This window comes from Stegodyphus dumicola, chromosome 1, assembly GCF_044657685.1.
Source record: "Stegodyphus dumicola isolate Sdum_Otavi_A_Nest chromosome 1, ASM4465768v1".
Taxonomy (NCBI): Eukaryota; Metazoa; Arthropoda; class Arachnida; order Araneae; family Eresidae; genus Stegodyphus; species Stegodyphus dumicola.
In genome coordinates, this window is record NC_140768.1 from 112,969,268 (window position 1) to 112,994,129 (window position 24,862).

The following is a 24,862-nucleotide window of genomic DNA, read 5'->3' on the forward strand; positions in this document are numbered from 1 at the left end:
ATATTAAGAAATAATGTGTATTTTATTATTATTATATTTCAGCACTAATTACGAATCGATATTTAAACATATTAGGTAAGTAAATACTTTTCAGGGGGCTCCAAAAATTTTACTGCAAGGGCCTCCCAGCTGGTTTAACCTGCCCCTATTTATCTTGTACATGTTACCAACACAAGCAGCAGTTTAGCATTATTTTCTGTTAGGCGATACTAAAATTAATGAAATGCCTAGCTACCACTTAGTCATTTGTATTTATGCATATATCATTTGTATTTAACTTAATTTTACGGATAAACCTATATAATTAAATGCTATTGTAAATACATATATACATACATATAATTAGTGCTTTCTTCATTCAGGTAACATGTTTGCATGCATGTTCTCTTAATATTTATTTATGTATAGTTCTGCATGTATGTGATGACATAACCCAGTTATATTTAATTACTTTGAGTATTGCAGGCAGGGATAGTTTACAGAAAAGCCTTACAGTAAAATGTAGCTTTTACAGTGAATGACAAACAAAACTCTCTCGCTGCTTATGAAATATGACACATAAATTATTTAAAATTCATTTTGTCGGTATGTCTTATTCAGTAGAAGAAAGCATTTTAGCATTAATAATGCTAACAGAGATTCCTGAGAATTCAGTAAATTTTTTAAAGCCAAGCAATAACTCAATTTATACATGTGATATGAGCAAAACACTAAACCAGTAAACCAGTCTTATTTTGAACATCTCTCCTAAATTTAATTCACTAGGAAAATCATGAAAAATTCATGCGTGAAAAGAAAGTGCATACTTAGAATCTGCATAATGAAATTATAAAATCTAAAATAAAATATGTATGCTTGGTAGACAAAAATCAATATATGAACCTAAAGTTATTTAATTCACAACTTTTCATAAGTGAAATACACAAAACTCAATCCAGAAGCTGCATTCTATGTACATATTTATTAACATTTTCTTTAAATCTTTTCAAGGAAATTAAACAGTGCTTAAAATATGAAATTTCAAACCTTTGGAGGGGGAGGTTTTAGAATGCCTTTAAAATTTAAATATTTTAAACATATGTGGCAATCCATAAAAATTATAATTTTTTGAAACAAATACAAGATTTTATCAATAAAAATATAACAAAAGACATGCAAAATGACTGCAATGAATCCTATACATTTACAGTCAAAATTCGTTAATTCAGACACACATAATCCAGAATGATCTATAATCCAGACCTCAAAGCTACAAATGATACTCTTCTGTTTTGAGGGCCGAAAAAAAATTGCAGCGAAAATGTATGCGCAAAAGCACTAAATCTAGCGTACGTGCTCGTTTCAGATTATGTAAGTTTATATAGTTCTATATTTCTTAAGATGTCATTGAAATACTAGTTTGATTTTTAAATCCTCTTTTGATATCCTATGGATTTAACAATTTGGGAATTGCCCATGACGAAAAGTCGGCAATAGAATTTTGGAAGTGCAGAATCACTCACTGCTTGACGCGTTTTTAAGAATTGCACATACTCGGTAAGTATGTGCACATCAGCCTATTTTCACTTGAAAAAATTCCCAGAATTGCACAAAAATGGCACTGCGTACACCCTTCCCTTTATCTATGTACACATCGATCTATTTTTGTTTAAAACGTAAAATAAAATTGAAAAAATCCAATTGTTTTTACCTGTGTAAAAAGCAGCAAACAAATAAGTGAGCGATTCTGCACTTCTGAATTCCGATTCTGAATATTTTCAAAGAAAAGGCATCATTCATTGTAGAAAATTACGTTTGAACAACCAACGAGATGAAATTATGCTTTAGCAATAAGTCGGTAGCGAAATAGCGATCCATTCAGTTATGTTTAGCAATTTTTATATAAATTATAATAATGATCTGAAATAGTTATTTACTCTTATGCTTCCATTCCGTCATGTTTAGCCTTTTCCATATAAATTATAATAATAAAAAAGTATTATATGAAATTAACCTTTCATCTAAATTAAAACATCAATCTTAGTTATTTACTTTTATACTTCCTTTCTTGCCGCAATTATTTTTGGCAGCATTGGCATCAACAATAGTTTGGCGATTTTTTACGGCCCTCGAAACTGACTAGCACCCTACAAAGTTTCTGCGCATGCGTCGTATTGACGCATGCACGTTTAATGTATAATGGACGGTATAAACTAAAATTATCTAATTATCTGTTTCAGTTAATATTGCAAATTGCATTGTTCCTTAATCTTCGAACTGTGTCCGGCTTATTATTTTTTGCAGACTGTTAGAGCAATTTTATAAAAGCAAGCTTGAACTTTCAATTATGTCAAATAGAATTTCCGATGCTGGAGCTCCCAAGCAAAAGTATGTTTAGATGTTCATCAAACAAAAGTGGAATTGCAGCAAAAAATTGATGAAGGCATATCTTTTGTTTCTGTAACCGTTCCGAAATCTGTTTATCAATTTCACCCTGCTCTGTGGCAGCGAAGGGGAAAACGCTGCAGCATGCAATGAATTAGAAGTTGATCTGTCAGCACTATCCTTATCTTCAGGGCAGATGTTTTTATTTTATTTGACTTATAATTCCTTACTAAATGTAGTATTTCATCTCGATGTACTCCATCTTTGATATGATTTAAATCATATTCCTCGTCATTACAATTCGCTTCCAATAGTGAAGAAAGGGTACTATTCCGTTTTGAGGACCGTAAAAATATTGCAGTGAAAATGTATGCGCAAAAGCTCCAAATATATAGCGGCCATTTAACAGCGCGCCAAATCTAGCGTACGCGCTGATTTCAGATTGCGTAAGTTTATATAGTTCTATATTTCTTAAGACGCCATTGAAATACTAGTTTCATTTTTAAATCCTTTTTTGATTTTAAATTCTTTTTTGATATCCTATGGATTTAACAATTTGGGAATTGCCCATGACAAAAAGGGTGCAATAGAATTTTGGGTGACGTGCAGAATCACCAACACTGCTTGACGTGTTTTTAAGAATTGCACATACTCGGTATCCATGCACACACCGACCTATTTTCACTTCAAAAAAAAAAAAAAAATCCCAGAATTGCACAAAAATGGCACTGCGAACACCCTGGACCTTTTCTATGTACACATCGAGCTATTTTCACTTAAAAAGTAAAAGAAAATTGACAAAAATCCAATTGTTTTTACCCTTATAAAAAGCGGCATACAAATAAGTGGGCGATTTTGCACTTTACCGAGAATTTTTTCAAAGAAAAGGCATCATTCATTATAGAAAATTATGTTTGAACAACCACGAAATGAAAGTATGCTTTAGCGATAACTCTGTATCGAAATAGAGATGCACGAATCCATTCAGTTATGTTTAGCAATTTTTATATCTCTACATATAATAAAAGAAAGAGTATGTCTGTGTGTGTGTGTCTTTCGTTTGCGCTGCACATAAGCTAATAGACCCACGGCTATGAAATTTGGTACACAGGTGCATCTAGACAAGAGCCAGTGCACCTCGAAGCGATTTTTTCGAAATTCGAATTCAAATTTTTTTTATTTTATGTTTTGTGACGAAATCGCGTCATTTTGAGACAGATGGGCTACAGGAAAGCGAGGTTTTACTCTACACACTCCATTTTCATATTGTCATGAAACGTAGGCACTTAGCTATTTTACGAACTTAAATTTCGCGTTTCAATAAATCGATTAAATACAAATTTATTTAACAAAGTGAGATTAACACCTTTTCAATGGGATTTTTTCTAAGAAAGTTTATTTTTAAAAATGTACAGTTTATTTTTCTTTGATTTTTGGACACGTTAAGCTTTCATCCTTGCGACTGCCTTTACAAAAAGAATTTTGGAAAAATGATAATATTTTGTATTTAAAAAAAATCTTTTAAATGAAGCTTCCGAGTACACTTCTCACATCTTTAAAAATGTGATTTTGGCAACAATTTTCCTTTCTTATTGTTGTTGACAGATTTTTGATGAAATCACATCATTTTTAATAGTTTCATTCTTTTAGAAATATGAGTTTGGCAACAATCTTTCATCGTATTTCTTATGTCACTGTTTTTAAGAGATTGGCATATTTCATTGTCATTTATATATATATATAATAGATTTTTATTGAATTTTTTTTTTTTTTTTGATAAAGTTGTTTTGCAGAATAAAATTCTGCGCTGAATTTTATGTTTTTTTGAGTTGCTTTCAGGTTATTTTTTCCTTATTTCACTGTTTGTAAGATATTGAAAAATTTTGCATGTTTTTTTTTTTTCTTCAGCGGAAAGTTGGTTAATTTTTTTATTATGATAATTAATATTTGTAGCTTATTTCACTGTAATTTTTTTCTCTTGAAAATATAAGATAAAATACCACTAATTATACTTTGCTTTTCAGAATTTTTTGTTCTAAGTATTCTTTTATGTTATTTATTGCTCATTTCACTGATTTTAAGATAGTGAAAAGTTTTTAGTGATTTTTTTAGGAAACAAAGTTCTTAACCTCCTTTATAACATTTGAGTTCTTAAGATTTTGCAAAAGGAAGTTGGTTAATTTATTTATTAGGATAATTAATGTTTGTATTAAGGGATATTGCTTATTTCATTGTAATTTTGTTATACGTAATAACTTTTTTATGAAGTTGTTCTGCAGAGTAAAATTCTACGCACGTTTTAAATTTAACGTTTGGTGTTCCCTTCAGCCATTTTTCCAGTACATTTTAAAGCCAGACGAAGGCTGCCAGCGAAGCTTCTAGTAAATTATAAGAATGATCTGAAATAGTTATTTACTCTTATGCTTCCATTCAGTCATGTTTAGCCTTTTTTATATAAATTATATTAATGAAAAAGTATTATATGAAATTAACCTTTCATCTAAGTTAAAGCATCAATCTTAGATAATTATTTACAGTTATACTTCCTTTTTTGCATTAGGGTTGCCGCAATTATTTTTGGCAGTACTGGCATCAACAATAGTTTAGCGATTTTTTACGGTCCTCAAAACCGAATAGGGTACTTACGTACTAACGCAACCAGGCCAAAATTCGCATAAATTGCCAAATTTGGCGACCCTACTTACGGCAACCCTATGTGTTATACATAGTTTTGTAAAAAAGAGCATGTGGAGATTCACAAAATTTTCCTGCATTTTCGTGCAAATTTTTGTAATTTATTAGCAATTAAACCCTTCCGGTTTCGAATTTGAATAAGTTGCAGAATTATTTTTTCGGCGGAAATCTTTTCGTTATTGCTTTTAACACTGATTGAAAACCGTATTCGCCATAACCATGTACACGTCGACTTATTTTTACTTAAAAAACATCCCAGAATTGCACAAAAATGGCATTGCGCACACTCTTGACTTTATCTATGTACACTGCTAGTTTCTCATAAATTACAAAAATTTGCACCAAAAATTTTGTGAATCTCCACATGCAAAATAGCAGTGTACATGGATAAAGTCAAGAGTGTGTGCAATGCCATTTTTGTGCAATTCTGGGATGTTTTTTTAAGTAAAAATAAGTCGACGTGTACATGGTTATGGCGAATACGGTTTTCAATCAGTGCTAAAAGAAATAGCGAAAAAATTTTCGCCGAAAAAATAATTCTCCAACTTACTCAAATTCGAAACCGGAAGGGTTTAATTGCTGTTTTATATTTTAAAACAAAATAATATAAAAAACTGTATTAAAAATTATCTGTAATTAATAAATGTACATTTTCTTTCTATTCATACTTTTTTACTCAAACTTACAAATCGCGGCAACCTGGTTGCGATAATACGTAAGTACCCCGAATAGTACCAAAGAAAGTGACACAGAGGTTATTGAAAACGAAAAAATTTTGATTGACAAATTAGTCGGTATTCTCGACACAGCAATTATAGGACTCGAAGAGCGGAACTTTGTAACTGAACAAGAAATTATGTCTGTTTATAGAATTAAAGAGAAAGTATTGTCACATAAAACGAAGCAACTTAAACAACTTGCATTGAAAGAAATGTTTAATAAAGTAAACAAATAAATATTAAGCTTTTTTTTTTTTTTTTTTTTTTTTTTTTTTTTTTTTGTAAATTTTATACTGTTTAGATCATAATTGTTTTTTATTTCATAATTATGGTTTCATATTTTTAATTTTATAATTTCTGCATGCCATCTTACCAGATTTAAAATGATCTATAATCCGGAATCGCCGAAGTCCGAGTCCGGATTAACGACTTTTGACTGTATAACATGTCTAGGGATATGCAAATTTCAACACTAATTATTATATAAAAACATTCTAAGCAGTATAAAGTCATACAGAAAAGAAAAAGACCGGTACTTTTCCGTTTTGCCGGCACAAACGATAAAGTTGCCAATAATGGTACAACTAATGCCAAAGGGAATAACTTCGCTGGTAACCTTTTACACCTCATTTTCAAAACAAGTCGCAGCCATTTCTTACCAGATTAATTGTTTCTTTCAATACTGGCATACAACTGCATAGAATATTTACAAAGATAATCAAATTTTATGCCCCAAGAGCATTCGCGGTAATTAAGTCAATTAAGATGCAATTACACCGCTCACCCGAAGGCGAAAATATAGAAATGCAAAATCAAATGTTAAATTTATCAATTCTAATGAGAATGCACTATCGAAATAACTACGGTTTTATATAATTTCTCAGTAAGCTATCGTACAAATTGAAATAATTCTTGCATTTAAACTTGTATTCAAAATTAAGCTTTAACTTCAAATTAATGAAGATAATTACCGAGAGAATTATATTTTTGTATCGTAGTTTACATGAGATGAGATCACTTGGGGTCACGTTATATGAACCGGCGAATCAGGATGTTGAACCATGACAGCATAGTAAATTCTTAATGTCTTTTTAAAAATTTATTGTCTTTATTTATTGGATTTTTACAAAATTATAAACCATATTAAAATGTTTATGCCTTCAAAAATAAAAAATTCTTAGAACTAACATTTGTTATGTGTATACTGTATGTTGTCGCCAACAAAGTCAGATTGGCGAGATTTGCGCTGGCGAAGCGGAAAAGTACCAAAAGACCTTTATTTCCTCAAGCTACTTATTATCAGGGCCGTGGAGTCGGAATCGGGCAAATCTGGGCGTAAAAGGAGTCGGAGCTGGAGTCGCTAAAAACTGGTCAACTCCGACTCCAGCTTTTGTTGGACAGCTTGAATTTGAAATGAAATTAAAATTAAAAAACTTAACAAGCTGAGTTTTTATTTTTTATTTATGTACTATATATATTAATTTATAACTATTTTCTATTTTATTGACATATTAATAAATAAATATAAGAGGATGGATGTGATATTTGTCATTAGTGATTAAACCGATTCATTTAGTTACAAATCTCACTTGTAAATTTAGATAAGCAGCAAGAACTCCTAAAATTGATGCCTTCTTAGGACACAATCAGGAAAAAGAGCAATTATTGATCAAGCAATGCAATAAGGAAGTACATATTTGATGATAAAGAGGTTGTTAGAATTAAGAACTGTTTTAGAAGACGTAGATAACCCTAATGTTTCACTAGTGGAATGATCTAGCAGAAATGGAAACTCTTCTTTCTACACCGTATACAGTCACAAGAAAAGCTGCAATCTGAAGAACTGACAGGAGGCAAGAATGGAAGAAAGTGATGTTTGTTCTTTCTGAGAAGGAATCATTTCTTTAATGAAGAAAAGAGAAAATAGTTTGATAGACAATAAGATTTTGCTGGGTTCAATATATATAGATATGAAACACCGAACTTTCTTGGATGATGAACAAATTAAAAAGACAAAGAAAGCCATCTATGAACTTTCATTAATGAAATTATTCTCAGAACCATTGGTGAATTCAATCGGGACAGTCAAACTGCAGACATTGCAAATGATTCTCTATGATCCTCTTCCAAAGATGAATTAGATTTTGAGAAATATTTTTGGATAATATTGAAAAGCCTAAGGCAAAGCAAAAGAAAACAAAGAACCAAGAGCCTTTAGGTATAAAAATGAAAAAATATAAACAAGAAGATTTCTACATGGCCTTTGAAGAAATAGAGAAATATGATTGGGCTTGCAACACACTTCTTTTAGAACTTCTAAAAATCTATCCTGAAAAGTTAAGAGTAGCCCTAACAGTAACAGCTCTTCCTCCTACTGAAGTGAGTGTGGAAAAACTCTTCTCAGCTCTGAAGTTTACCAGATCGGATCTATGGCTCTCCAACAATGATCTTGTCGAAGCTATACAGTTTCTTAGAAATAACTAATGCCAGTTTTTCCATTTCATAATAAATGCTAATTAATATAAATAATTTGCTATGCCATCATTTTTTCCCCCTGTAGCATCTATTACTTCTTTTATATTAAATAAAGAAGCTGTAACCCATGTGTTTATGTTTACATATATATAGATGAGGGAGTCAGAGTAGGTCATTTTCCCTACAGACTCCATAGCCCTGCTTATTATTGCTGAGGCACAATCCGATACTGACCTTTTCATATTATGGACATAACTTTGATTTTGTGATATTTGTTTTCTGGATATTTCTATCATTGAAAGAGTAACAATATGAAATGTTCTTTTCTAATAAGAAATAGTTACTTTTCTGTTATCGGCAATCAGATACAGAAATGTGTGCATATACGTAATATATAGACATAGTTCCAACAACAGAAAAGTACACAGAAGGCAAGAAATATCTGGCTGTAGTAATAAAGAAGTCACAAAACAGTACATTTCACATAAATGTAATGTAAAGTGCGAGATTCAAATCTTTGAACGAGGGATATGTCAAACTATAAAGATAATGTGATTCTAAAAAAGATTTACAGCCTTGTCAATCTATGGATACAGTACTTAAGCTTTTCTTTCATTAGAGAACTTGCTGCATACTATTGGTACGCAAGTTGCTTATAGTCAGCATTCCTCTAAAATGACTGAAGGCTCTTCTTTTTAGAAAAAATAAATGGTTTCTTAACCATTTTCATAAAATCAGAAATTACACTTACATAATGAGATTTCTTTAGTGAATAGAAAGACATTATTGCACATTAAACTTTTTATTAGTAAAGCCTCTCTTAAAAAGATGTGAAGCTTTAATGTACATTATGCTCTCCTACGTAGAGAAACACGAGTTTCTTCAAATTCTTCTCCTATCCAAATGAATTGTTACAAACATAATTTATGAAGTTTTATTGTATGAGTAAACACATTTGTTTCAATTGCTCTGTATTAATGGCTTGTTATATCTCATACAAGACGTCAAGTGTGCATAACCATGTGTTTGTTTAAACTACTTTTTTGTCTAAATGCCTTGCTACATGCCTCACACACATGAGGTTTCTCTCCAGTATGAACAAGCCTATGCAATTTTAAAATCCTATTATCTGTAAATGATTTTTTACATATTTCACAAGAATAAGGTTTCTCTCCCGTGTGGCGACGCATATGTATGTTTAATTTACACTTCTGTCTAAATGACTTGCTACATACCTCACATACATGTGTGGGATATTGCTCTGTATGGGTAAGCATGTGTGTGTTTAAACTACTTTTTTGTCTAAAGGCTATGTTACATACCTTGCACACATGAGGTTTCTCTCCTGCGTGAATAAGAATATGAATGTCTAAACCATCCTTTTGTGTAAATGGCTTTTGACATACATCACAAATATAAGGGTTCTCCCCTATGTGAATAAGCATATGTGTGTTTAAAGCAGTCTTCAGTCTAAATGATGTTTTACATACAACACATACATGAGGGTATTCTTTTGAGTGAACAAGCATATGGTGGTTTAACACACATTTTAATCTAAATGATTTGTTACACACTTCACACACATAAGGTTTCTTTTCTGTGTGAATAAGGATATGTGCATTTAAATTGCTCCTAAACCTGAATGACTTGCCACATATATCACATACATAATGCTTCACTCTTGTGTGGATAAGCATATGCTGCTTTAAATAACGCTTTAATTTAAATGATCGATTGCATTCCTCACACACATGAGGTTTTTCCCCCGAGTGACTAAGCATATGAATGTTTAATTCACATTTTTGCTTAAATGACTTTTTGCATACATCACACGTATGAGAGTTCTCTTCTGAGTGAATAAGCATATGTGTGTTTAAAACAATTTTATGTGTAAATGATTTTTTACATATATCACACATATAAGGTTTCTCTCCTGTGTGGAGCAGTTTATGTCTGTTTAATGCAGATTTGTGGTTAAATGACTTGTTACATACCTCGCACACATAAGGTTTCTCTTCTGTATGAATAAGAATATGCATATTTAAATTACCCTTTTGTCTAAATGACTGGTTGCATACATTACACATATAAGGTTTTTCTTTTGTGTGGATAAGGATATGCATATTTAAATTCCCCTTTTGTCTAAATGACTGGTTGCATACATCACACACATAAGGCCTCTCTCCTGTGTGGATAAGCTTATGCTGCTTTAAATGGCGCTCTAATTTAAATGACCGATTACATTCTTCACACACGTAAGGCCTTTCTGCTGTATGGCTAAGCATATGCTGCTTTAAATGGCGCTTCAATTTAAATGACCGATTACATTCCTCACACACATGAGGTTTCTTTTCTGAGTGGATATCCATAAGCTCTTTTAAATATTCATTCCCAAAAGATTCCTTACATTAAGTGTCTTTCCTATATAGTAAAGCATCCTTTAATATAGTAAAATTTTCCTCATACTTCAGGATACTTTTCGTATTCTGCACATATATAAAACGGGCTGGTTAACGTAAATTTTATCGAAAACAGTTCCTGGCCTTTTCACGCTAACTTTCGATATCTTCCCTAAATATACATCTGGTTATTTTGATAAAAAAATTAATACTATTTGCGCGTGACATATATCTACTATAAAATACACATATAGCAGCATTTCCAGGAACATTTCATGAAAAACAAATTTATTGGATTTAACATAAACATTATTTTTGATGTACCATACACAAATTATCAAATTACGCTCACGCAATTCTGTTATATATGCCATTTTAAAATTAGATAAAATTTGGAATGTTCTAGATCTGTTAGGCAATGCACAGATTATAATTTGAAGAAGTCATTAATTTGAAACAGATTTCGCATTTTACCGTACACAGTATATCTTAAAGCTTAGAATAAAATGGTCACAGATTTTTCCAGCTTTCGATAAAACACACAAAGAAACAAATAGACATTCTTCAACAGACAAATGGCATGTTTTGCACCTACTAAGTCCTTCTGCACCGATTGGCGAAAAATCAAGCTTAGGTGCGAAGGAAAGGTATATAGAAAGAGGGAAATTTCGTATTTCAGAGAAGTGTAAAAAGGAACTTGGTACATTTTATACGAGTTCGAAATGCCAGGACTAAAAGATGGGACAAAATAAAATTAAAATAAATGGCCCAAATGAAACAGGGGGAAAAAGGAAAAGAAGTAAAACATATTCTAAAATACGATTGTGTCCATGAGTGTAGACCAAAAGGCGGATAAGGTTCGGAGAACAGCCTTCATTGCCACCTTCATTCATAATGTACCTCAAATTGTACTGAATGCCCTGTAAATATCTGTACTGTCATTTGCATTAGAAAATACAAAACATATCTAATGATCCAAATTTCCAACAAATTAGTTATGTGATGCAGTAATGAGATTTGATCCTGAAGTGGGCTGAAGGCCCATGTAATAGCAAAAAACTAACTATACTTTTCTATAACTCCAATATGTTGACAGCTTACAGTCTCATTCCCCCAGAGTCGTAGCTAGGGTTTTCAGCGCCCAGGGACAACTGACGATTTCGCGCCCCCTACTGCTTGCCAAGGATGGAAAACATTTAATTCTAAAATGCCGTAATATTAGTTTGGCGCCCCTTGGATTCAGATGCCGCCCTCTAGCTACGCCCCTGCATTCCCCCCTTTTTTTTCCATGCTTTTTACCATTACCATGAGGAGAATGTATAGATTAAGAGTCAAGCAAAAATCTATAGTTCTGTATTTTCCAATTACTGCTTTATTTGTACATTATTGTAAACAGCAATACATCGCTTCTTTTATTTTCAATTTACTGCTATTAAAATCTGTTTTTAATTATAACCGAAAAAGAAAAATTGAAAATCTGAAGGAAAAGCTTTATTTATTAGCTATAAAAAGTAAAATATAGAAAAATTTACAATTCGTACATCCAAGGAATATGCTTCCTATTTTCCTGAGCAAAAGCGATAACAGATATTTTGGTACTGTTCTATTATCAAGGGACTGGATTCAGAAATGTATGAACGTGTGTTGGTATGTATGTGCTTATATGTGTATTTGTACGCACAAATTTTTTGGCGAGCTAACTACAATTTCTCTTCTCATTTATTTGTATGCACACATATATTTGTACTTATGCATACAATGAACACATAAATGCAAACATAAAGGCATACATACATTTCTGAACTCGATCCCGATAACAGAACAGTACCGCTATTTCTTTATTCATGTAAGTAAGCATTATTGTTGAAATAAGAAACCCTTGGCATTTTACTGAAAATATTTCTTTTTTATTAAAAGCTTTGCTAATTTTGAAACATGATAAACACTTAATTGTGTTTCTTGAATATTTCTGAATTGTAACGTGCAGTTCTTACTGATATGATGTCTGATGACTTTGAAACAGAATTAGCTAATACAGGAATATAACTGCCTATGCAAATATTCTTAAACCTTTGTGAAACTTGCCCAGGTTTCATGAACCAACATATGCAAAAGATTGCAGCGGCAGCGCCAAACAGGCGATACGGACTTAAAAACTGTACAGGAAAGCGCCAATTGGCGAAACAGTAAACCCGTTTGGCAAACCTACAGGCTGACGGGGAGAGAAGAATTTTCCCCGGCAGTCAAGTGGAACTACTTCAAAAAATGTGTGCGTCTCTGCTTCGCCGAGATATGTGAACTTGTGTACTCGCATCTGTACTGTGCTCTGAATTTCTTAAGCCGTTATAATGTACCCGGCAACTGTTACTTTTCCTTATTAAATTTGATTATTAATTGTAACATGTCTATCTTAACTAAGATTTCGGCTTTCCTAGTAATGTTAGGGATATTTTCGTATGCACGTGTTACTCACACGTACATCATTGGTGACCCTGTCCCTCGCTCCTTCTGTTTCGATCCCTAATGACTATCTGTCTCAAGCTTTGTTAAAAAACTAAAAATATGCCTTATTTTGATGCCAATGCTCTTCCTTATGACTGATAAAGGCTCCACCCTATTTATTTCCTCCTCATTTTATCGTACGGATTACACGTGGTTTATCACACTTAAGGAGGATTTACAGGTATGTGGTCAAATTTCTTTAATTATCTATGATTGGTCTTAATTATGTTTTTGTGATATGTTTTGCTCTAAAATTATAGTTTTAATTTAATTATTGATTGTTTAAAATTGATCTTTGGGTAATATTTGTGCTCACACTTTTATTGAGATATTGAATGTCTTCATTATTTTATTCTAAATTGATACTGTTTTGATAAGGTATAGTGCAAAACATTAAGTTTACGATTTACGATATATTTATAATTGGCAACCATGCCAGGATCGGAAGGCCAAACCAACGAGGAATCGAATATGGCGGTTCAGGAGCCACAAATCTCACACGTGGCAGTTAAAATTCCCCCTTTATGGAAAAAAAATGTTAAACTTTGGTTTATTCAAGTTGAAAGTAACTTTGCTTTAGCGAAGATTAGTAGCGATAGTACAAAATACAACCACGTGGTTTCTTCGATAGACCCTGAAACTCTTTCCGCAGTATCAGATATTTTATTTAATCCCCCAGCGACGGCCAAATATGATGCCCTTAAAGCTAGGTTAATAGTAGAATTCTCAGATTCGGAAAGCGAGCAAATACGCAGACTTATTTCTGAATTGCATTTAGGGGACGACAAACCATCTCACTTATTGAGAAAAATGAGAGAATTAGGTGGAAACTGTATAACTGACGAATTTTTAAAATCATTATGGCTGCAAAGGTTACCTTCCGAGGTGCATGCCATTTTATCAATAAGTTCGGAATCCTTAGACAATTTAGCAAAAATGGCTCATAAGATAGCTGAAGTGCGCACGCCAACGAACAACAGCGTGTTCGCGGTCCAGGCAGCTTCGGCGAGTTCCCCCAGAAACCCTAACGATTCTGGTGCCCCCCTCGAGGAGCTTAAGGCCTTAAGGAGTGAAATCTCTGCCCTAAGTAAACAAGTCGAGCGACTCTCCCGCGGAAAAACGAGGAATAATTTCCCCCGGGATCAACATAACAAAGCACGTTGATTTTCGCGTGGGCATTCCCGAGAGCGTGTGAACAATTATTGTTATTTTCATTCGCGATTCGGTAATAATGCACGAAAATGTCGGGCACCTTGTTCCTTTTCTCAGAACACTACGGCCCAGGAAAACTAGTAGTAGCGGCTGTCGATCCAAATTCATCGGCAGTCGCGCATTCATGTCGTTTACATGTTTACGATAACAGATTAAATTTAAACTTATTGATTGATTCGGGCTCGGATGTTTCATGTGTGACACCGACTTCTAAGTTTTAGAAAATGCATCCTGATTCGCTTCAATTATTTGCCGCGAATAATTCCTGAATTTCTAGGTATGGAACAAAATTGTTAACTGTGAATTTAGGACTTAGACGAAACTTTTCGTGGAAGTTTTTAATCGCCGATGTACCAGTGCCTATAATAGGAGCCGACTTTTTAAGGCATTTTGATCTTTTAATCGATTTAAAACGAGGTAGGCTTATCGATAATACTACGAAATTAACTCGTATTGGTTCTCTTTCCGATTCTAAAAATTATTTTTCGGTAAAGTTAATATCTGGTGATTCACCATATCACAGAATCTTGAAAGACTTTCCGGAAGTACTGAAGTTAAAATCCGATTCGGGTAGAGTAAAGCATAGTACGGTTCATTACATCGAAACAAACGGTCCTCCTGTGCACAGTAAACCGCGTAGGTTAAGCCCTAAGTTATACGAAGCAGTAAAAAAAAGAATTTCAATTTATGATAGATCAAGGTATTTGTAGACCATCAAAATCAGCATGGTCATCACCTCTTCATGTAGTTTCTAAAAGTTCGGGCGACATACGGCCAGTAGGAGACTACCGAAAACTAAACGCGTGCACCGAACCCGACAGATACCCTATTCCGCATTTACAAGACTTTAATAATACGCTTAGCGGAAAGACAATTTTTTCAAAAATTGATATCGTTCGGGCATATCATCATATACCAGTCCATCCAGATCATATACCGAAAACTGCAGTTTGCACCCCATTTGGTCTTTTCGAATTTCCGTTTTTAAATTTCGGACTGTGCGGAGCAGCTCAAACCTTTCAAAGGTTTATGAACGAAATTCTTGGAGATCTAAAATTCGCCTACGTCTACTTAGATGATATTTTGATATTTAGTGATACGGAAGATGAGCATAAATCTCACCTACGTACTGTTTTTGAAAGATTAACTTCGTATGGATTGACAATTAACGCTTCGAAATGAGTTTTCGGCGTTCCGGAAATATCTTTTTTAGGCCATATAATCAATAAAGATGGTACCAAGCCTCTGACGAACAAAGTGGAACCGATACGTAACTACCCACTTCCTAAAACGGTAAAAGATTTGCAGAGATTTTTAGGATTTTTAAATTTTTACCGTCGATTTTTACCCAACGTAGCCCAGAATCAAATACATTTAACTTCGTATTTAAAAGGGGCTAAGAAAAATGATAAGACAATCCTGAATTTGTCTGAGGAAGCGCGGAGTGAATTTCAAAAGTGCAAACAGCTAATCGCTAATGCTGTTCTTTTGGCACACCCGAAGAAAGATGCCCAGTTGGTTTTACAGGTTGATGCGTCAGACTTCGCGATCGGTGAAACGCTATCACAAATAGTTGATAGAAATTTACAGCCTCTCGCATTTTTCTCACGAAAGCTTTCGCAGGCGGAAAGGAGCTATAGTGCGTATGATCGAGAGCTATTGGCAGCTTATGCTGCTATTAGGCATTTTAAGCATATGTTGGAAGCATGGAACTTTTCTTTAATCACCGATCACAAACCGCTCACGTATGCATTCCGACAGCGTTTGGATAAGTGTTCACCTCGTCAGGCTAGGCAGTTAGACTTTATCTCACAATTCACCACTGAAATTCGCCATATAAAAGGTTCGGAGAATATCGCTGCCGACGTACTTTCGCGTATAGAAGCAATAAGCATGCCTAACCCTATCGACTATGAGGAAATCGCTAAAATGCAAGAAATCGACCCAGAATTACAAACATTGCTTAAAGAGTCAAAAGTTCTACATCTCAAAAAACTTACCTTACCGAATTGTAGCTTACCGATATATTGTGATGTGTCAACAGGTAACGCTAACGCCCGCCCTTACATTCCTCCGGCATTCCGTGAGAAAGTTTTTGCCACCTTGCACAAATTGTCTCACCACGGCATTCGCGCATCAACAAAGTTAGTATGTTCACGGTTTGTTTGGTCTTCCATCCGCAAAGATTGCGCGAAATGGGCACGGCAGTGCATTCCGTGCCAGAAAGCAAAAGTAAGCAGGCATACTAGAACCCCGTTAATGAAGTTTCCAGACCAATCACAGAGGTTTGATCACGTTCACCTTGACCTTGTTTGTCCCCTACCTCCTTCTCAAAATAATTATTACTGTCTAACTATGATAGATAGATTTACTAGATGGCCCGAAGCAGTACCCATACCAGACATAACAGCACGCACAGTAGCACAGGCTTTCTATGACCACTGGATTACTCGATTTGGTTGTCCGACTGTTATTACTACCGACCAAGGGCGACAGTTTGAAAGCGGCTTATTTCGAGCCCTTTCCCAATTATTGGGAATCAAGAGGATCAGGACGTCTCCGTACCACCCACAGGCGAATGGACTGATCGAGGAATTCCACCGTCCTTTGAAAGCTGCCTTAAAAGCGCACGATACCAGTGACTGGGTGGCTGCCCTTCCAAAGCTGCTGATGGGTTTCCGCTCCGCTCTCAAAGAGGACATAGGAGCAACCACTTCTGAACTGGTGTATGGAAAGACTATCCGTCTCCCAGGAGAATTTTTCAATCCGACACCTCCGGATGCGTCCCCCAAACAGTTTGTGGAGGATTTAAAATCTCACTTTGCCAGTGTCCGCCCGACCACGACTTCTAGCCACGGCCAGCGAACATGTTTCATTCATCCTCCACGCCTTCACAAGTCCACATATGTGTTTCTTCGACACGACGGAGTTAGAAAACCACTTCAAATTCCTTATGATGCACCATTTAAGGTGCTAGAAAGACGAGATAAAACGTTTGATCTCGAAATAAAAGGGACTAAGCAAACGATCTCCATAGATAGACTGAAACCCGCTTTTGTAACCATGGACTCTTCTCAAGTTGCTTCCAAGAGTGTGAAAAAAAAACTTCGGACATTTGTATCACCCGTTCTGGACGATTAATCCGACCCCGCATCGGTATGTCACATTTCGTTGACACTGCGGAGGGAGTATGCAGCGGCAGCGCCAAACAGGCGATACGGACTTAAAAGCTGTACAGGAAAGCGCCAATTGGCGAAACAGTAAACCCGTTTGGCAAACCTACAGGCTGACGGGGAGAGAAGAATTTTCCCCGGCAGTCAAGTGGAACTACTTCAAAAAATGTGTGCGTCTCTGCTTCGCCGAGATATGTGAACTTGTGTACTCGCATCTGTACTGTGCTCTGAATTTCTTAAGCCGTTATAATGTACCCGGCAACTGATACTTTTCCTTATTAAATTTGATTATTAATTGTAACATGTCTATCTTAACTAAGATTTCGGCTTTCCTAGTTAATGTTAGGGATATTTTGGTATGCACGTGTAACTCACACGTACATCAAGATCATTAAAAACAAACAGGTGGTTTCTGGAGTTGGTTGCAAGTAGTAAGCGGGGGTAACCGGCCGGCGGAAGTGACGTCACAGAAAAGGGGCGTGAGCGCCGCCATCTTGAATCACGTGACAACCGGAAATGACATAGATGGAAGAATGACGTAGACGGAATGACATCATCCAAGTTTCGTTTTGATTCTGTGGCAACAATTTTATGTCTCAAAGATTTTATTTTTTGTGGCAACGACACTATTTTTTATGTTTATGGCAACGAGCTCTTAACCACGTGTTTGGCAGGACACCACTTTTAATTTATTGATTTTAATTATTTAATACGTGATTAATTACTTAATACGTCATTACTTTTAATTATTTACTCATTTTTATACGTTACATTTTAACTATTTAATCCGTCATTAGTTTTAATTAGTTTTAATTGATTCCATTATATTTTAATCCATTTTTAATGACTTACTTTACTTTTTATCTTGCAAAGTTTACTTTTTTAGATTTAATTTTCTTTTTGGTTTTACAAAAGTAATATTTATTTTTACGAATTGAATTTTTCCTTTTTACTTTTTTATTTCGCAAAAGTTTTTTTTTCGAAATTTTTTTCCTTTTCATATTTTTACTTTACTTTATTTTAATTTTTTTTTATATTTAATTTTCTTTTTGGTTTTACAAAAGTAATATTTTTATTTACGAATTGAATTTTTCCTTTTCACTTTTTTTATTTTGCAAAAGTTTTTTTTTTTTTTTTTCTTTCCAAAATTTATTCCTTTTCGTATTTTTACTTTACTTTATTTTAATTTTTTGTTTAAACTTTTTGTTTTGGTTTTACAAAAGTAATATTTATTTTTACAAATTTAATTTTCCTTTCCGCTTTTTACTTTAAAAAAAGGTGTTACTACATTTTTAACTTAATTTTTTTACAAAAGTAATATTTAGTTTCATAATTTTAATTTTTTTTGAGTTTTTTGTTTACACAAATGTTTTTTTTTGTTACATTTTTTATTTTACCCTTAACTTTTTCCCTTGTTTTAAATACAATACGATGTTACATTTGCATTTCTCTAAAAGTAAACTTACCTACATTTCTCTGTCTTTGAAATTTTAAGCTGGAATTTACATGCATATAACTTCACTAGATAATATTTTCTGTAACATTAAGCCAATATACACAATGCTCTTTCTATATAGTTTAACTGGAATACTACATTTCTTACTTTTTTACTACTAAGTTGGAGATACTCAGAACTTTTCCTTCTAATGCATTGTACTAACTATTAATGACTGTATTAACTTTTTTGGCCAACTATACAAAACTTTGTTGATTCCCTTTTACACGTCTTACTTTTATTTAAAGGATTCACCAAACTATGTCTGACAAATGTAATTTTTACACTTTCCATTTCCAAACTTGTGTGTAAGGTAATAACATCTTTGAGTTTATATGTTGACAAAGTTATTCTGTACACAGATTCAACAATTGTGTTAGCCTGGATTGCTACATCTCCTCATCTTCTAAAAGTGTTTGTCTCAAATAGAGTAGCTCGTATCCAAGAGCTAACTAAGGATTTCTGCTGGCAACATGTCAGAACAGCAGATAATCCCGCTGACCTAATTTCTCGCGGTCTGAGACCGGAAATTATTGCTGACAACTCTTTGTGGTTTCAAGGACCAAATTTTCTGCATCAACAGGTCATTAATTATAGTAGTGTTAATAATAACTTTGAAAATTCAAATGAGAACTATGTGCGTAAACTGAAACTTATTTCTAATGTAAATTTGACCGTAACTGTTAAAAATTCTCTTTTGGATTATGTTTTTAGTATTACTAATTGTTATGCTAAATTAATTAATGTTTTTGCTTATGTTTTAAGATTTATAAGAAATTGTAGATCCAAGGAAAAACAAGTAGGTCATCTGACAGTAGATGAGGTTTCGTTAAGCGAAAATAAATTACTTTCCTTAGTCCAATGTCAAAACTTTCCTGAAGAATTCAAGAACTTAAGTAAGAGAAGGGAAGTATGTAAAAATAGTCAGTTAAAATTTTTATGTCCCTTTTTAGATGAATCTAAAGTTATTAGAGTAGGTGGTAGACTGCAGGAAGCTAACTTACCCTTTAACACAAAGCACCCTGATGTCCTGCCAAAAAATCATAAAAAATCATTTAATTATGTTACACTACCATATTCTAAACTTTCATACTGGAGCACAAGCGCTTTTGCATAGTGTTAGACAAAAATTTGGCCGATAAGTGGGCGTAATCTTGCTAGAAAGATAGTAAAAGGATGTGTTACATGTGCCAAAGTAAAACCAGTATTGCTGGATCAAAAGACGGGAAATTTACCATTAGAGAGACTGAATCCATCCTTTCCCTTTAACCATACTGGTGTTGACTTTTGTGGCCCTTTTGGTATAAAGTATACAACTCAAAAGAAGAGCGTAGTGCACAAGATTTATGTTGCAATTTTTGTTTCCTCTTGACTCGTGCAGTCCACCTCGAGATCGTTTCAAATTTGTCTACAGAATCATTTATTGCTGCTTTGAAGCGATTTATTTCTAGAAGGGGTAAATGCGCTACCTTATTTATCGATAGCGCTCGAAATTTTGTTGGGGCTAGCAATGAATTGAAGCGACTCTACAATCTGTTGAAATATCCTGATGAATTCTTAACCAAATATCTGACATCTGAAAGAATTCATTGGAAGTTTATCCCTCCCAGGGCTCCTCACTTTGGAGGTATCTGGGAGGCAGGTGTTAAGTCGTTTAAGTTTTATCCTAAGCGTGCAGTTGGGAGATTGATTTTTACATTTGAGGAGTTTCTTACAATTTTGAACCAGATTGAAGGAATTTTAAATTCACGTCCAATATCCCCTTTGTCAAATGACACCAATGATTTAGAAGCTCTTACACCCGCACACTTTCTAGTCGGGCGACCTTTAACATCAATAACAGAGCCTGATTTAACTGATTTTTCTGATAGTTCTTTAAAGCGCTGGCAGCGCACTACTAAAGTAACGCAATATTTGTGGAAAAGATGGCAAAATGATTACATCAGTCATTTACAGCAACGATTTAAGTGGTATTTCTCTAAGGATAACGTTAAAAAGGGCACTATAGTTTTAGTAAAGGAAGACAACATGCCCACTTCGACTTGGTTACTGGGTAAAATAGAAGAGGTAATTTATGGTAAGGATAAAAAGGTTAGAGTTTGTATTGTAAGAACCAAGTCAGGTTTTTTAAAAAAACCAATAACTAAATTAGCTGTACTACCAGTAGATGTTACATAATTTCATGTATATTTCCTGAGTTCAAAAAATTGTTATATATATGCATTGTATTTTAATTTAGATGTTGTGCATTTCATGTTCTGTGGTTAATTATGTTTATTGCTTTTGTTAATGTGTATCAATTTAAATTTTCTGATATATGAGTTGGACTATATGGTGATATAAAACTGTTTAATTTTGGTCATTGTTAACTATGTAACAAATGCCCAACCCGGGCGGTATGTTAAGGCAGAAGTGATCTGGCAACCACGATGGGAGAAAACAACAACGTGGTTAGCTAGCGGCCATGTTTAGTGTGCTTGATTGCGTGCTGAGAGGTGCACCTATGCGATGGCAAGAGTGTCCATCCAAACAGAAGTTAAAAGAAATAAAGCTTAGTGTTTGTGTTTCATGAGTATGTTTATTCTCGAACACTAGATAAATGTATATGCATTTTTCAAGAGTTGGACAGGGGAGGGGAGGATTTTCTAGCGATGGGAAAAGAGATGTATGGGGCAGAATAGTTTGTTTTATTATTTTTAATACATCTATGTTATAGTATTTATTATAATTAAAGCCATGCCTTTAAGATACTTTTATAATTGATGAATCAAAGTAACATCCTTTTAATCTTCATTCAAAAACATATTACCATAATAAATATTCATCTAAAATGTTTACATAGGAAGTATTTTTGTGTTTTTTGTGAAAGAGAAGGCCATAAAGTACAGTACTTCCTTTGCATTCTCAGATTAGTCATGCTACTGTAACATTTATGTTCTCAAAACCTGTGCACTGTATTATCATTTTCCAGATTACAACTTTAGTTTGACTAAAAAGAAAAATAAATTCATAAATGTTTTATTGCACAGAACTTATAAGTTCACAAAATGTTGAGTAGATACTAAAAATTAAGAAAAGTTGAAAACAGTAAAAATCATACTATGCAACCAACTCCAGAAACCACCTGTTGGTGTTTAATGATCTTGATGTACGTGTGAGTAACACGTGCATACGAAAATATCCCTAACATTAACTAGGAAAGCCGAAATCTTAGTTAAGATAGACATGTTACAATTAATAATCAAATTTAATAAGGAAAAGTAACAGTTGCCGGGTACATTATAACGGCTTAAGAAATTCAGAGCACAGTACAGATGCGAGTACACAAGTTCACATATCTCGGCGAAGCAGAGACGCACACATTTTTTGAAGTAGTTCCACTTGACTGCCGGGGAAAATTCTTCTCTCCCCGTCAGCCTGTAGGTTTGCCAAACGGGTGGGGGTAACCGGCCGGCGGAAGTGACGTCACAGAGAAGGGGCGTGGTCGCCGCCATCTTGAGTCACGTGACAACCGGAAATGACGTAGATGGAAGGAATGACGTAGACGGAATGACATCATCCAAGTTTCGTTTTGATTCTGTGGCAACGATTTGATGTCTGAAAGATTTATTTTTTGTAGCAACGACACTATTTTTTATGTTTATGGCAACGAGCTCTTAACCACGTGTTTGGCAGGACACCACTTTTAATTTATTGATTTTAATTAGTTTTAATTGATTCCATTATATTTTAATCCATTTTAAATGAATTTAGTATCATTTTCTCTGTACTTTAAAAATAACTCCACGGCTGAGATTCGAACTCGCTATCTCCGGGATGGGAGGCCTAGCGCTTTACCGCTCGGCTACCCAGTCCTCTTATCAGACTTGTTATTTGAAACCCTCTTTCGCCTTTTGACTTTTTGCACCATTGATGACATAAGGCTGAAAGTCTGAGCATGCGCTTCATTTGTTTTTACACGACGGCTAGGATTTCTTTTGGCTTCTTAATCATTACTTTATTCATTGCTGTTTTAAATGTAAGATTTTCCCACAGTTTAATTTTTTATTATTATTAAGATATTTTTAATTGTTTTCATTTTTCATCTTATTCTTACTGTTTTTTTAGTTAATTTATTAATTTTTTATTTCATTTTTTTTCCCTTTCCCAAACATAAATTTTATTTTTAACTTTCGCAAATTGACGTATACTTCCACAAAAGTGAACTTAAATTTTCTTTTTACTTTTTATCTTGCAAAGTTTACTTTTTTAGATTTAATTTTCTTTTTGGTTTTACAAAAGTAATATTTATTTTTACGAATTGAATTTTTCCTTTTCACTTTTTTATTTTGCAAAAGTTTTTTTTTTTCGAAATTTTTTCCTTTTCATATTTTTACTTTACTTTATTTTAATTTTTTTTTTATATTTAATTTTCTTTTTGGTTCTATAAAAGTAATATTTTTATTTACGAATTGAATTTTTCCTTTTCACTTTTTTTATTTTGCAAAAGTTTTTTTTTTCCAAAATTTATTCCTTTTCGTATTTTTACTTTACTTTATTTTAATTTTTTGTTTAAACTTTTTTCTTTGGTTTTACAAAAGTAATATTTATTTTTACAAATTTAATTTTCCTTTCCGCTTTTTACTTTAAAAAAAGGTGTTACTACATTTTTAACTTAATTTTTTTACAAAAGTAATATTTAGTTTCATAATTTTAATTTTTTTTGAGTTTTTTTGTTTACACAAATGTTTTTTTTTTTTTTTTTTTGTTACATTTTTTATTTTACCCTTAACTTTTTCCCTTGTTTTAAATACAATACGATGTTACATTTGCATTTCTCTAAAAGTAAACTTACCTACATTTCTCTGTCTTTGAAATTTTAAGCTGGAATTTGCATGCATATAACTTCACTAGATAATATTTTCTGTAACATTAAGCCAATATACACAATGCTCTTTCTATATAGTTTAACTGGAATACTACATTTCTTACTTTTTTACTACTAAGTTGGAGATACTCAGAACTTTTCCTTCTAATGCATTGTACTAACTATTAATGACTGTATTAACTTTTTTGGCCAACTATACAAAACTTTGTTGATTCCTTTTACACGTCTTACTTTTATTTAAACGATTCACCAAACTATGTCTGACAAATGTAATTTTTACACTTTCCATTTACACATTTACCCTTATATTTAACTTATAAAACATATTTATGCTGTATTTCTGATTCCTTTTTCCCATAATAACTTACACATGTTTCTTTATTGTAAGACTTACTAACTTTAAAACAAATCTTACAAGGAGCAATAAATTTTCATGGTATGAAGCCAACTCAAACCAATGCATGGAGCATTTCTACCCAGTTAAGTTTAGATACATACCAATAGTACTTCATTTCTTCTTATTTTACTCTACAGACATTTATACATATATATTAGGAACACTCCCTTTTATTCAGTAAGATTCATGTATACTACTAACACAAATTTTGTTAACTCTTTGAAATATTTTACAAAAAATATCTTATATTTTCTTGCACACATCCTTCTTAAATCATCAAACATACACTGAACCTTGATTTTTCCTTCATGTGAAAACGTCATCGGATTCTTAATATGATTCCCCCATTTACCGCAGAACTTTATAAACACTACTCTATTTGAACTTATCACAGCCTTACTCTCTTAACAAGGAACAGAAGTTTGAATTATATTTTAACTACAGACAGGAATATCCACATTGTAACATATTATTTTAAATTTGAATTATAGTCACATTTGTGAAGGAGCATTTAAAGTCTATAATACACATGGAATTAATATTCAGCCATGGCAATGAAACTTTA

The 24,862-nt window shown here is 33.3% G+C and overlaps 1 protein-coding gene across 1 annotated transcript; it reads right to left on the reverse strand.

Moving 5' to 3' along the window:
• Positions 1-942: 942 nt before the first annotated feature.
• LOC146999208 (uncharacterized) lies at positions 943-11,252 on the reverse strand. The gene has a single exon (XM_085819502.1). It carries the CDS (start codon positions 10,619-10,621, stop codon positions 9,257-9,259), a length of 1,365 nt encoding a protein of 454 aa, XP_085675628.1. The 5' UTR covers positions 10,622-11,252; the 3' UTR covers positions 943-9,256.
• Positions 11,253-24,862: the final 13,610 nt, after the last annotated feature.

Coding starts and splice junctions, on each gene's coding strand:
- LOC146999208 (XM_085819502.1), bottom strand. CDS start 10,621: ATGGATATCCACTCAGAAAAGAAACCTCATGTGTGTGAGGAATGTAAT.